The sequence below is a fragment of the Etheostoma spectabile genome, unplaced genomic scaffold (assembly GCF_008692095.1).
Source record: "Etheostoma spectabile isolate EspeVRDwgs_2016 unplaced genomic scaffold, UIUC_Espe_1.0 scaffold00000170, whole genome shotgun sequence".
Taxonomy (NCBI): domain Eukaryota; kingdom Metazoa; phylum Chordata; class Actinopteri; order Perciformes; family Percidae; genus Etheostoma; species Etheostoma spectabile.
In genome coordinates, this window is record NW_022602564.1 from 1 (window position 1) to 15,680 (window position 15,680).

General features: G+C 40.2%; 1 protein-coding gene and 1 pseudogene across 1 annotated transcript; one reads left to right on the plus strand and one right to left on the minus strand.

The window, feature by feature from the left end:
* Positions 1–324: 324 nt before the first annotated feature.
* On the minus strand, positions 325–4,942 carry LOC116674408 (integrin beta-3-like; annotated as a pseudogene).
* A 6,718-nt stretch (positions 4,943–11,660) lies between these two features.
* Positions 11,661–13,183, plus strand: LOC116674407 (reprimo-like protein). The gene has a single exon (XM_032506889.1). The coding sequence runs from the start codon at positions 12,096–12,098 to the stop codon at positions 12,429–12,431; it is 336 nt and encodes a 111-aa protein (XP_032362780.1). The 5' UTR covers positions 11,661–12,095; the 3' UTR covers positions 12,432–13,183.
* The last annotated feature ends 2,497 nt before the right edge of the window (positions 13,184–15,680 follow it).

Here is a 15,680-nt window from a genome sequence, read left to right on the forward strand (position 1 = left end):
GGAAAATTGGCATACGGTCAAGACCGTGTTGGTCTTGTTTTAAAAATGTTTTTTACTTTGTAAAGGTTAAGGTACTTTATTGTCACATCACATACATGTAGCAAAATTCCTTCTCTGCATTTAAGCCATCCTTCAAGGGAGCAGTGGCAGCCATTTCAACACCAGGCACCAACTCCAGATCTTGATCAAGGGCACTGACTGGAGAACCTTGTACATGTTTTTTGATGGTGGGGAAACCTTGACAAAGCAAAATGTCATATTGGTCTTGGCAAAGCTGCAAAGAACACTGACACTGATCATAATAAAAGACGTGTATCTACTCACCGGAGCACAGTGACCCTTTGAAGCGCAAGCAGTTGAAGTCGTCCATTCGCAGTATTGCCCCACACCTGACCAAACTCATTTGCATGGCAGGAACACTGTCCGCACAAACAGTCTCCTCTCCCACTGCAGCTTGGACCTTCTGGCTTTGGGATGCAGTTGGCATCATCAGACGGACTGTAGTCCTCCACTGAGCACTCGCAGCGTGGGCCCAGACGACCCTGGTGACACTGACACACACCGCACTCGTAGGTCCCATTGCCTTTGCTACAGATGGGACTCTTGGCTTCGGCCTTGGCCTCACACTCGCAGCCACAAGCAAAGTCCATCGTGACTTCCAGGGAATCCTTGAAGCCTCGAGGTTTGATGGTAAAAGTGCGGCTCTTCTCTTTGGGGCAGCCACGCAACTGAGCCTCCACACTGAATGACACCTGAAGAGGAGGAAATGTCTCTGTGAAAATCTGTGTGTGGAGATATCAGATGTGCGTATCAGCATCTCAACACATACGTACTGTGTCTCCAATCTTGAGGCCAGAGCAAGACTTAAGTCCACGGATGACCTCTCCGTTTAGGCATGTGGCATTGAAGGAGAGATTCAGCTCTTCTGGGACTCCCAGTAGTTCCAGCTCCACTTTAGAGCGAATTTTCTGCTCAACACCAATTTATAAGGTTAAACAGTTAAATTGTATCAGTTTACAGATGTTACATACATATTGTGCTCCATTTGGGAAATTCTTACCGCATAAGCATCCTCAATGAGCTGAATAACATTCCCAGAGTCATCGGACAGAGTTCCCACAGTTGTGCCTGGAATGAGCTGACTGTACTCCTGAAATGACAGGCATGACAGCAAGATGATGACACAGTTTTATGTTTTTCATAACTTAAAGAAATTAATGCTGCACAAGCAGTGCAGTTACCTGGTAAAGCGGCACCACATAGCTGGTCACAGCAAAAATTAGATTTATGTTGTTTTCAGACATTTTGTCTGTTATGAGTGCCAAAGAGGGATAGTCCTGAAAAACACAGGAAGCAAATTGTCTTCAATGGAAGTAGGTTATGTTAAACAACTCTGAAACTATAAAAAGTGAATTATTGATGTATTTTAATTTATGACTTTACCAGCACAGTGGATTTGTTGTAAACATTATCATTATCAAGGTAACACACTCCATCATTGGGTTGGACAATTCCAGCTATACGTCCATCCAGGGCTGTGTGAGTTTTGGCATCCGTGTGTGAATACCAAAAGGTGCGAGGCATCCGGACGCCAGCCAATCTTGTCCTGATGACGATGAACACAGAAATAAGATGGCAAGTAAAATTAAAAACTAATACTGTATGTACACTACTGGTCAAAAGTTTGGGGTCAATTACAAATTTCCATACCACTCCATGGAGACAGAATACCAGCTGATTTGGGTGGGTGGCTGATCTTTAATGCAATATCTACATTGCCCATTATCAGCAACCATTCATCCAATGTTCCAAAGGCACATTCTGTTTACTAATATGGTATAATTTTAATGAACTTACTGAAAAAGCATTGGAGAACCCTTTTGCAATTATGTAAGCACATAATGTAATATGAAAACTGCTGCCGGTTAAATAAAACAATGCAACTGATCTCAGCTGGTATTCTGACTATAATGGAGTGCAATGTACATTTCTAAGTGACCCCAAACTTTTGAACGGTAGTGTATATGTATGCACATGCTCTGCAAGCATGTGTATGTAATGACATTTTCATACCTTACAGACCACAGCCTGCATGACAGCATCAAATCCACCCTCTGGAGCATCTCTATTTCTAGACACCTGCTGTTTCCCCACCTCCTCAGTGAAGCGAGCCACCCTCTCCGTCAGTGACAGGACATGCTTGAACCCAAATTGAGCCAGGCATGTGTCGTGAATTCTATTTGTATTAATAAGTGAATGGGGGATAGGAATCAGTGAAGGGGAACTGGAAGGACTTTCTCAGAATATTCGAAAATCTCCATTTCAACTTTCTCCTCCTCAAATGTACCATCAACAATACCTACCCGTAGCAAGGGTTTTTGACTGCCTCTGGAGGATACATGTACATGTAGGGGAGGTGGTCTTGTCCACAAAGGCTCCAACCCCGCGTAGGTTGCTTGTGGTGCGGCCCATGGCCACTGCAAGCTCGTTGCCCAAGGTGCGAAGGCGAGCCAAGTCATCCTTCATTGAATATGAAAGATCCCCAGATAGTAGAGGTCCACTGGGTAATCCTCCACCTGTTTCACTGACACGGTGAAATGCTTGGTATCTCCTGAGAGAGAAAGAGCAGAGGGTTGATTGCATGAGATAAATTGGATGTCCCTGAATCTTTTTGTTGTCTTTAAAGTGAAATGATTAAATATTAGATAATAATAAAATACAGAATCAGTATGTTAAAGATGTGCAACCAGCTCTGGTGTATCAGGCTTTTAGTGCATGCACAAAAAAATAATGTTTCTTGGGGTCTCCACTGTGTTGATCAGGTCATGGTTGTTAGCAACTGGTTGTATAGGTGATGTCTTGATGGGTGTAAAAGTACCTGGCCTTAGTGCCATATGGATTTTCTGAGGCTTTATCTGTGTGACATCGTCAGCAGTACCCGAGGCCTTGTCACTGAGCGTTTGTTCTCCTGAATACTCAGGGTGCTGGAGGGAAACTCCACAGCTGTCTTACTGCACCCTCCATTCAGCAGATTCTGCTTCAGGTCGCAGCGGGATGCGCTGGATCCCCCTTTTCCATACTCCTAAATAAAGTACCATTGCATTAAAGAACATCCATAAGTTCTTATGTGTCTTCCGTGTACAGGAGCCCTGAGAAAACACCCATTTTCTTCTTGTAACAGTTCAGAGGCTACAATGTACTGTATAGCATGTTAAAGAACAACCAGGATGACCACAAGAAGAATGCTGTTGGCAAATGAGGTTTCTGTTCCAACTTGTTGCACTGAGCAATGAATGGGAGGGGCGACTAGACACTGTGTGTATGTGGACGTCTGGTGTTTTTACCTCCTGAGAGCACCATGCACAGGTAGGGTGAACAGCCAAGCACCGTTGACAAGTGGTGACTCCTTGTGATGTGCAGATGTTGGAACCTTTGGTAATCACACAAACAGAAATGTAACACAAAACAGTGTTGGAAGAAGTACTCAGATGTTTTGCTAAATTAAAAGTAGCCAACCTAGAAATACTGTTACAAAAAGTAAAAGTACTCTTTATACAGAATGCACCCAATTCAGAATAATGTTTATTGATAACTTAAATGTTGCAGCTGCTAAAGGTTACTATCCATACAGGCAGCTTGTGAATGTCACCAAGGGATAAATAAAGTCTTATCTTTATCCATAATAATACATCATCATTTTGTCTGATTATATTTTGTATTACTAATCTGAGTCTGTAAATAAGTACAGTAAGAGAAGAATAAGAAAGTAGCAGAAAATGGAAATACTCAAGTACCTTGAATTAGAACTTTAAGTACAGTTCTTGAGTAAAAGCTATATTCCAACACAGCACAAAATGCATTTCCTTTCACTTTCAAGAGACTGACAAAGATAACTGTTGACCACACTTTTTAATCAGTGCCAATGAGCTCTGTTCAACCACCACAAATGCAGATACCGTCCATCATTCAGTCCTTCACAAGAGTAGTCTCTGTGCAGTTTACCCATAACGTTAATGATGCTAATCCTTATTCTTGCCATTTGACCATGTTAGCAAATGACACCTACCTTTTCATTATAAGTGGGTCAACAGATAATACCAAACACTTTCTTATTTGTTACCTAGCATGGCCTGTGGGTGTGGCTCACTAGAGTTAACACAAAAGCACTGTCGCCAAGGTAAATCCACCTGTGTAGAAAGTGTCTGAGATCTGACAGAATAATAAATGGACTTCATTGGACTCTGAATAACTGCCCAAAATCATATTAATTCCCAAATGACCTGGCAATGTCAAGGGCCCCTAAAGTAGCCTATACACTGAAAAAACACCATATGTTTTTTTTTAGTTACACCACTTAAGCTCCAAATAAGTCTGATAGTGTAGTAAACTACAAAGTCTACATAGTCATAAAGTTTTCTTTTTTTTTCTTTCTGAGTTAATTGAGAAAAAGTAAAATCCCCAAGCACATATATATAGCCTATATAATGTACAGCTGCTTATTCCCTAATTATTATTTTTCCCTGAGGAGACCCGGGGAGCCCTGGTCCCCTCGCTTTGAGAAACCCATTTTACTCCCTTATAAGGAGAGGTGGCGAAAGCTCCAGAGCAGCGCAAATTACACAACGTCCTCTCCATTCAAGTCAGCGTTACTTTATGTTCCGTTTGAGAAGATTATATTTAAAAAAAAAAAAAAAAATCATCAGAACATATAAATATTAACAGTTGGTAATATCTTTAAAGATGAGCTACCACTCGGGCGGAAGCACCCCCAGGCGCCTAAGCAGGTGAACATTTCAAAAAGCAGCTCAAGTGATATAAACTTACCGAAAACCTTTGATGCTGACAACATAAGGAGAAACAGTATCACTGGACGGTCTAATAAAGTTCCCATGGCTGGAGAGTAACGGAGCCGACTTGACATGAGCCGTGTGTGTTCCCTGTGACTTGTTCACTTCGCAACTTGAATGTCTTTCCTCATTCTTGACTTGCTTAACGCATGTTGGGTCATAGCTTTTCTTCCTCATACATCCAACTCTCCATACAGTGGGCTACATGTAGCCTGTCTGGGAACGGCATGTTGACACTCGCTTCTTAATGGTTCGATAACGTTTTGATAAGATGAGGAGGAATATAACAACATCAAAAGTCTCACTTTTGCATACAGTAGGCTACATTCACTTTACACACAGCCAACACGGTTGTGTTTGGACCTCGTCTCAAGAAACCCTGGACAGATGTCTCTGCAACTCCTATAAGCTACAAGTAGAAGAAAGAAGAAAAAATAAATCAGATGGGTAGGTTTGCAAAAAAACAAAACGAAACAAAGACAAAAATACTAACAAATTATTTTGAAAAATCACTCTGAATCTGAAACCAGGCATCAGTGTGTTTTAGTAATAGAAATTCATATAGCCTATTTAAGTTTTAGTTTTTTCAACTGAAAAATATAAGTGAAATCAATCAAACTAAAATTGTTGAACACAGTAATACAATACAAATAGAGCCTACAAATTAACAATGAATACATTATTTAATAATTTGATTCTTTAACTTTTGTACTGGACCATTTGCACCACTGCATTCATACGTTTTCACACTTTTTACAGCTGTGAACGCCAACACCAAGTTGTGTAGTTGTGGTAGAAGGACCCCTAGTGGGAATATAATATACAAAAATAGTTTAAGTAGTCCTTTCTTGATTTTTTTTTTTGGGGGGGGGGTTCAAAACAGAATGATTTTGCCCAAGCAATTACTATGATGCGTTCCCTAGAAACAGTGAAGCCAAGCTGTCTGTCCTCCTCCTTACTAAATTTATTACTGATAAGAGCACGCCACAGGAACCTCTTCCCATTCCACTAAATAACGGAGCATGTGAAAATTGCCAGCTTTTAAACAAGAAAAAAAAGAGGGAAAAGAGGCAAAAAAACAGAGATAAAAGCTAAGATTGCCTGACTGAAATGAACTTCGGAAAGTGTTGTGTTGTGTGTCTGTGTGTATGTGTGTGTATGGGGGGGGGGGGGGGGGGGCAGACAATGCTTCTTTTCTCTGCACTTGTCCATTTATTGAATCTTTATCCCTGTGCCTTGCTGTTATTCTCCAGCTTGTTGCTAAGTTACTGCCACCCGGGTCCAAGAATTACCAAGGGAAGAAATGACAAATATAGAGAAATGAGTAGAACAGCTATGACAGTCAACTGTTCCGCTGGCATTAAGCTCTCGGTTGTGGGTGGATGGGGCAGGTAATATCCTGGGGTCAATCAAACCCCTCTTCAGTATTGACTGATTTGGATCTATTGGCTCCAAAGCCGTCTGTGGCAATCACCCACAGATGAACGGCATTTTCAGAAGAACATAGCGCCAGTTGTCTTGAGTAATAGCTAGACACTGGGTCGGATGGCAGCCAATTAAGACTGAATGAGAAGCGAGGATGCAGGCTGGAGGAGGGAAAGGGATGGAAGGTCCCTGACCTGTGTTGCAGAGCTATCTGGCCCTTTAGCTTTTCACTGAGTCTCAGAGAGTCAATAGTAAAACGCAATCATTCTCAGACAAAATCAGTGTTTGGTTATCCGCAACCGGCTTACCCTTTCCTGCTTTGCTGCGTTTAACTGGCGGGTGGGAGGGTCAAGTGGAGAGACATGAGTTTTTTTCTCAGGTGAAGGGTTGGCAGGCTTATGAAATGTGCCCTGGAGTCGCTGACGTGGGACAATGTGTATTTGTGTTGTGATGCCTTGCTATCGGATCTGCCTTGCCCTCCTCTAGCCCCTCTGGATCGGCAGCTTACATTTCCCTCTCAGGGGATGAGACTGTTTATGTGGAGAAAGTAAAATAAATAGAGAAAGAATAACTGAGGATACATGAGGGATGGAAAGAAGAAAAGAGCGCATTTCTGTTGTTGTTTTAAGCGCATCCAGACTTCAGAACTGTGGCAAGGCTAATGTAGCCTGCTGTTTAATATAAGCAAGACACACCTGTAATGAAAGAAGTTGAAGGAATAAAGGAGACAGAATGTGACAAATAAAGGGAAATAAAAGACAGAGCAGCATAGCCTGCATTACTGAGATGTGTCTTAATGGAAACAAGGTTAATGGGTGGCGGCTGGGGACGTGCATGAGATGTCTGCACTGGAGAGGACTTCTTTCAATCAGATTTGTGAAATCTGTAATCCGTTTCACAACTAACACAAGCCATTCAAACACGGATGCTCGTAGGTGCAGACAGACAGACTGACACACAGACACACACACACACACACACACACACATACTTAGTTGAATATCCCCCTGCAAATCAAAGCTTCATCTCCTCCTTAAAATAACTTTAATGATGCTTGTTTAGTGGGATTGATGTCGGGCACCACTCTGCTGTGGCAATATGTCCCTGCAATCTGTATCAGTGTGTAATTAATGACTGTTTTTCTTATTTCACATCACTCGGCAGATTAGGAGTCCCAAAGGTGAAAAGCCCCTTAGTTTCAAACATGGCTTCTAACACTTTCCTTGCTATTTGTCTTACTTGGTCGATCCATATTCAATATCCAATACACACTTTTGTTAACCTACCTATGCCTTGGTGTTTCCTGGCACATAACAGCACACACACACACACACACACACACAGGGACATGGCGGCTTCCTTGCAGTTCTGTGAGTGCTTTGATCAGCTAATAAAGGGGCATCTTAGGAGGAATAATCTGTTAATTGAAAAGAGGGAAGTTGTGAGGAAAGTCTGCTCCCTCTGGGGTGGAAGGGCTTGAAAGGGTGTGTCCACTTTGAGTCCTCGGTCACGTCCGCCCTGTGGCAGCATCACGAACGTAAAGGACGTAGGGGTAAATTACGAAGAGGACGTGGGTGGGGTCAAACACCACCTCCTTGTTGCTAGGGATGTCTTCACTTAGTTTGTGTTGCTAGGCTGCCAACTCCCCCATGTTAAGTGAAAATGTTTCTCCCCCACCTCCATCCAAGCACCTCATCGCTCCCTCCTTCTCCTTCTCCTCTAAAACCAAAATAACTTCACCAACCATCTGTCACTGGGCTCACAGGTCTACTGTTGCTTAGGAACAAGTCAGACGCTCACAACTATGTCTATATGCGTCCTCATATGAATATATCTTCATATACAGTTATACTAACAATAACCACCGGTTAGATAAGTATCTATTTCTGTGACCGGTATATCAATGAAATGTGGCGCATTCACAGCAAATGCTCAGGCTGATACGCCAGAGTCGGAAGTTGTAAATCAGCCACAGGTTCTTCCGTTTACGAAGCTTTACCAAGTGGAAAAACTTTTTCAAAAACACATTTAATAATGATGTAGCAAATTTGGAAAAGATTTTGGGAATAACTTGAAAGGAGTAGCATGTTTATTAAAGGTTTCTCCTCCGGGGTGACCCCTAACTCACCCAGTAGAGTGTGCACCCAGGTAGGCCGAGGCCTTGGCTGCATGTCGTCCCTCCTCTCTCTCCCCTTTCCTGTCTTCAAGCTATCCTGGCCATTACAGGCCATGAAAAGAAAAAAAAAATCTTTAAAAAAAAGTCCTCCTCCCTGACCTTACAATTACTTTCCCCTCATTTGTAAATTCTTCAGTAAGTGTTGTTGTTTAAAGCCTCAAAAAGGTACTATTAGCTAGGGTGTAATTTCCACTGGGGATGGGGGGGACATGTCAAGAAACCCGTTTGTGTCCCCCCCCCCACCGTCAAATTGTGAAAATGTTTTACTATATAAAATGATTTTGTCAAGTCTTGGCGATCACCCCTATAATAAAAAATAAAGAAAGTTAGGCATGTATTCCTAAACATAGTTTAGTACTATTCTTTCTTGCAAAAGTTATCATTATGATCAACTTAATATGGATTGGATTTTGGATTTTGGATCATCATGGTCCCTAAATGTACACACACACACACACACACACACACACACACACACACACACACTTCTTAAACCAAAGTTTCCGGTCCCTTGATTGTTAGGTTTTAACTGTAGTGGAGGATTTACATATTGATGGAGAGATGAAGTGTAAGTAGAGACTACTTTCCATAATCACACTGCAATGAATAATAGAACAGAATCAAATTGTGCAGGATTGATTAACATGTTGCGAATTCATTTGCAGCAACCAAATCCTCAGGCTAATGAGATTACCTGATCGTATTATACACGAGAAATGCTCCTTGTTCTTCTGTTAACAGCCATTAATAAACGATCTGAAAGTAAACCACCTCAAGGCTTATGGAAGGTATTTGTGGATGGAGCTAATCAATGTTTGTACACAAGCTTGTCAGTTGGTAGCTGAAAGCTGCTTACCCAGACGTCAGGAGCATCCCAAATTAAATTTTTATAGACTTTGTTTTTAGACAAACAGCAGATTAATTTGACAGGCTCTGCAGACAAGTCTTTGGGAGTCGTTTCACAATATTTGAGGCAGCTTTTTATCAACCTGTTTATAATAATAATACATTACATTTATTGGCGCCTTTCATAGCATTCAAGGACACCATACAGTTAAAACGAGAAAAGGTTTCAGTTTATCAGTGCAATTTCACATCATTTTAAGTAAAAGTGAGGTATTGAGATAAAATAGGAGAATGCAATTTATCTTCTGTATCTTTTAAAGAACATTTCAGAGTGTTATGTACAATATACTTACATATGTATTAATGTAGCAGCTGTAATCCTTTGCCGATTAAAATTGGTGCCAAGATATAGGTAAATAGTTTCTAACTTGGTTATAGTACCTCATTTCAGTGATTTTAGGGCCTTTCCTCCTTGCAGCAGTTACATTTCCATTAAAATTTGACGAGATATTTTCATAAATTTGTAATGTTTGAAATTTTAAAGCAAAGACTAGCTGGAAAAATTATCAGTCAGATTATTTTCAAATTTACTGGGCAACTATCCATCCATTCAGTAACAATCTGTGTTGATGTAGATATCAGCTCATTAGAAAAAGGGAGAATATTGCAAACAAGTCAGAATTTTCATTTATGGATAGAAATCATCTTAAATATGTATAAGATATCTAATATACACTCACTGGAGTTTTTTTTTTATTATTATAGGTATAAGGACATTATGATTAAGTAATTGCAGACCTAAAGAGAGAGAAGTATCTTTTGAGCAACCCAAACTCATTGCCATTATTTTAAAGTCTGATAATTTAGAAAAATGCAGAGATAATATTAGGTAAAATAGACTGTTCAACCGATAATAAATGCAGCCTGTCAATACAGTATAGACCTCATAGAATAAAACCTCACATTTTGCATACAGAAGGAGGTGGGAGAGAATACTTATGAGAGAACGTTATTGTAATAAGGATCAATAATGATTTCAAACTTTTAACTTAATTCATCATGTGGTTTATTTGCATCTGTAACATTCTTACCCGAGGTTCCTATTTCTTTACAGGTGAGGTTGCAGGGGTTTCAACTCCACTTTAGTAATGGTGTCCCAGTCATCTTACACACATGGGCGTTTTTAGAGCCTATTTAGGGGGGGGGGGGGGGGGGGGGAAATTTAATCTCTGCCACCCTATAAATTAGATCCCCAGAGAAGAAATTGGTCATTTCCATTGCAGATTAGAACCATAAATTCAAATGTAAGTAACTAAAATCCAATTGGTTGTTATTACTGTGACATAGGAAGGGCCAGGTTTAGTTAAAAACGTTAGCTGGTGTTGTTGTTCAGTAGCTAGCTCAGAGATTATCGGCTAAGGAAATTACTGATTTAACTTTTTCAAGGCACTGTCTCCGTAACACATTCTCATTAAGGTCTGATCCTAGAATCACCCCTGGTCACACACAACACCTGAAAGACAAAGTGATGTTTGATTAACACATTCACTAAAAACAGAGAGCCATCTGCTTCTCAGAGGTTTTAATTAAAGCTGCTCCCTGAAAAGAAACAGCAGAAAAAGCAAAAGTAGAGGAGCCAATATTTCAGATAAATATTTACCATGGTTGAATCATAGATTACTAATTAATGTCTTCATGTCTAAGTTATAGCTGGCTGTGCCTATATTGGTAATATTTCCCCCAGCAACAGACATTAAACTCCACATAAATTCCTATCAAAGAAGCAGATGCTAATCTTCAATTCATTTAGATTCCAATTGAACTGAGTGCTTTCAGGTTTTAAAATGATTTTCAAACAATTTCATGATTCAAAAGAAATGTCTGTCTGAATCAATATTGGCTTTGGGCATTTCTGATGTGCATAAATAAGTGCTACCGGGTTTTTTGAAAAGCAAAATATCCAAGTTTAAACTTGTTCTTTAAAAACTAATTTTCTGTATATAAAAAACTAACACGATGTATCCCTTGTTTGTTAGAGGATTATTATTTTTTTAGGAAACAAGGATGCACATGCTTCCTAAAAAAACTTAGGCTACTACACTTCTGAAGATAAATAAATAAAACAAAATCTGTAGTAGTAAAATGTGCATCTAATGTTAAATTCTTATTTTGCATTAGAAGCAGATATCATTTACGTCAGTAGCAGTTATTCACAAAATAATAGCAGGAAGATAAAATGAAAGGTAGACTGAATTACAGATTAAGACTTGTTCAAATAAAGTTTTCTGTCTTTCTCTTTTTTTCACATCAGAGCAGCAGCGAATAATCTGAGGACCTCTGACTACCTCCCCTGGTGATAAGGAGTGGTGGTGTGGTCAACGGGGAACTCATCATCACTTTAAAACGCACCACAGACTTGGCACAAAAGAAGCGCTCGCAGGCGAACACAGACCCTTATTACAAAAAGGGAAAGACGTTTTGCACCTTGCGCACTGTCTAAGAAGACTCACTTAAACCCAGAGGAACGCAGACTTTGAGTTTAATCGTACTTTTGGCTGCACCTGATGCGACGCTGTTTGACTGCAGTCTGGTGATGTGGATGAGGTCATTACGCACTGGCAAAAACTCGTTGTTTTCACATAAAGCTGGACTTTTAAAGCGTATTATTTTTGTATTTCTTCCTCTTCTTTCTGTCTGAAAAGTCACATGACGCAAAGTTTTACTTGGAGTCCAGGTTTTGTGGTGAGACTGTGTGTGTGCCTGCCTAGTGGAGTCTTTTTGCTGATAAAAAGGAAGGAAACATGAACTTCTCCTTGTTCGACGTGACCCCGGGCGCGCTGTTTAACGGCAGTCAGACCCTCGCCGGGACTTTGGCGACATATTCCGGCAATGGAACCGACAACGTGGTGACCGGCGACGGCGGAGGGTCCCTGGTGCTGGTGCAAGACGAGCGCAAACTCTTCGTCATGCGTGTGGTGCAAATCGCGGTGCTATGCGTGTTGTCGCTTACCGTCGTGTTCGGCATATTTTTCCTAGGGTGCAACCTGATGATCAAATCGGAGAGCATGATTAACTTCCTGGTAAAGGACCGGAGACCCTCTAAAGACGTGGAGACGGTCATGATTGGGCTCAGGTAGAGCACGGAGAGCGGGTCCTGTGGAGAACTGGAGCGGAGATCCGGTGAGGATCGGGTGCGCGTTTCCTTCCGCAGGTTATGATCTGTATCTGCATGTACTAGCCACTCAAAGACGCCCCTTGTGTTTATTAGTGAGGAAAAGATATGCAAAAACATTACATTTCCTTCCGAAAAACGACTACAGGAAAGTAGTCCAGTGACCAATGTTCGTGCGTAAAGTTTGTGGTAAAACACGGGAAATTGTTTACACGTGGGCCGATCTGTTGAATCTTTTGAGTGAATTTAATGTTGCCAAACTGAACAAAGTGACAAAAAATGTTTACAAGCTGTTACCTCATTTTTTGTTTAGTTTTTGTTTTAGTTTTCTTTTTTTTTGTAAATTTGAAATGATTGTTCATGAATATTTTTTAAAACTGTCAAAAAGCATGATTGTGAATGCTTATAGTTCCACGTCTTCCAGTGTGATATGTGGACTTGATGGACATGTGGGTATTCTCTATACAAAGTATTTTTCTTGGTCTCGTTTGGTAAATACACTCAAAATACAGAAATCTTGCACGTTTTTCAACAAACTCCGTCCAAGCTTTATGGAGTGGTTCTGGTCCTGTTTGGCATGCTCTCTTATTGATCTGTAAAGTGATTTTTGGACCCGTTTTGCACTTTTGAAATCACTGATGCTGCATGAATTATTTTGTATGAAAAAAAACCTTTGCAGCATGCAATTAAAACGTTGAAATGACCATATAAAGTGTTGTCATCTATTCATGAAACATATCATGTCAACACTGAAATGAAATTAGGTTTTCTTCCAAGTCTTGTCTTTCAACTCAGAACTGAATTAGTACTATACCACTCTCTGCAGATTTAATTTTACACTCATTTCAATCAGACTTGTGAAATATTCTCTGATCAATCTCTCTATTCACATCTAATCTGATGTGATATTTACTTATAGGCACAATGTGAAAGCATTAACTCACTAGGATGTGCACTTTTAAATGTAATAGTATCCTATTTATTAATATTAAAGAAGTTACACAAAGAGGATATTTTAACTAGTTCTAGCTGAAAATAAAGACAAAATTTGAAGCAGTAAGGGGAAACGGCACATCACACTTAATACATAGGCACTGAGTACAAGGAGCGTGGCATTTATTGCAGCTTTATATAGAAAGGCGATGAGAGGCCAGGCTGAGTTATCCATCTTGTAGACAGCCTGAGCTCATATTGGCTTCATGGCATTTAATCTGATCTCTCTGAAGAGTGACCAACAATTAAGAAACATCCGGCTCACCCTGACCACTTAACTTAGCGGCAGTCACCTCTGCACCTTAAGAGTTTAATCTAGAGCTCATGGTCTTCTTTTGTGCCACCAGACAATGTTGAAAAGAGAGCATAAATGTGAATTAATATAGCCGTGAGCGAACCTATGCAGGTTATGCAGCGTTAGAAGGATTTCACACAAAGAGGACATGCCGCGACATCCCTGAGGTGTGATATCATTATTCTTTGTGCCGTTGAGTGTCTGCACATTGCACACATCTCTTTTCTTTCTCAAGAACAAAAACAAACCTTTTACTGTTTCTATTTCACAGAAAGTGTCATTTTAGGTGTCAGATATTAGGTTAATATTGTATCCATCTCAACATTTTGGTTCAATTTCCTCTTCTATTTCTTTTGCATTTCTATCTGCATCAGGTCATTCTTGTCTCTTGTGCCCTACTCGAAAGCAACCAAAGTTCTCATTATTATTTCAGTAGTTGTTAGGAGAGCTGGGGTAGATGAATCCTTACAAACACACCCATGCATCCACACATGTGCCTATTCACCATGCACACATCAGACAGTGATGTGCAACAGACCAGCAAAGCCTTAACTCAACAACAAGTTTCTCATAAAAACAACATGAATTAATAAAACTCATTAGATAATTAGACTTTAACAGCTGAGAACTTTACAAACAATTTCAGACAAAACAAATTTTGCATATGTGTATGCATAAAGTGTTTTTACTATGCATGTAAATATGTTGACATGGTTACTACTACAACCTGTTCATTATTTTTGCACTTACAAAGATCAATGCAAGGACACTGTAAGCATGTGTATAAACAGTAGGGCAGATTTCACTACCATATAAAGTGACTGTTTACAGAGAGGAGGTTAAGGTGTCAGGCTAAATGATCTACTTCAATAAATTAAATTCATTTGGTGAACAGAACTGCTATTAAGACAATTTATGATAGTTCTTTGTAAGCCTCAAATTTGCTTTTGTAAGCCTGTAATTGTCAGGAAAAAGAAACCAAAATTTGGTGTTGTTACCATTTACCAGTAAATACTTGTTGGACACAAAGAAGTATGCAGTGTTTCATGCAAGTCAGGCATTACCTTAATGCAACCCCCACAGGGTGAGCAGGGGGTACAGTTAGGGGGCGCTGAATGATCCAGAGGGCCCCTGGGACATTGCAGAGTTTATACATGTTTATTGTTTTGTTTATTGTTTCATTTGTTAGGTGGCTCAAAAGTTTATAGCAGCACCCCTGCCTGAAGTTAGCCTTGTTCCAGACCTCAGAATTAGTGCAATGTAAATGTGCTGTATTTATATAGCGCCTTTCTAGTCTTAACGACTACTCAAAGCGCTTTTACATCATACAGGATACATTCATTCACATTCATACACTGTGGCCGAGGCTGCCGTACAAGGTGCCACCTCACGCTCATCAGATAAACACTCATACACATTCACACACCGATGCGCAGCACCAGGGGCAACTCGGGGTTCAGTGTCTTGCCCAAGGACACTTCGACATGGGACTGCAGGGCAAGGGATCGAACCACCAACCTTCCAATTGGCAGGCAACCGCTCTACCACTGAGCCACAGCCGACAATTGATTCTTTGGTGTGCACAAATCTTTTTTCAAATTAATACTGTCAAACGATTAAAATATTTAATTGCAATTAATCGCATTAATGTCATAGTTATCTCGTCATTAATCACACATTTTTATCTATTCTAAATATCCCTTGATTTCTTTTTGTCCCATTATTTTTTCTCACTTTAATGCTCTTATCAACATGGAAAAGTGGATCTGCTTGCTTTGTGAAAATGTTCTTTTATTGAAAACAACATTGGCATATAGTCTACTGTAGTGTTCAATTTTACATATAACATTTTAAAAAGTAAACTTAAAACTAAACTTTCCATTCAGAATCTTATTGGCATCCATTTCGTCTCGCGCTCGCCATCCA

Excerpts from the sequence above, each read along its gene's own strand:
- LOC116674407 (XM_032506889.1), top strand. The coding sequence starts at position 12,096 with ATGAACTTCTCCTTGTTCGACGTGACCCCGGGCGCGCTGTTTAACGGC.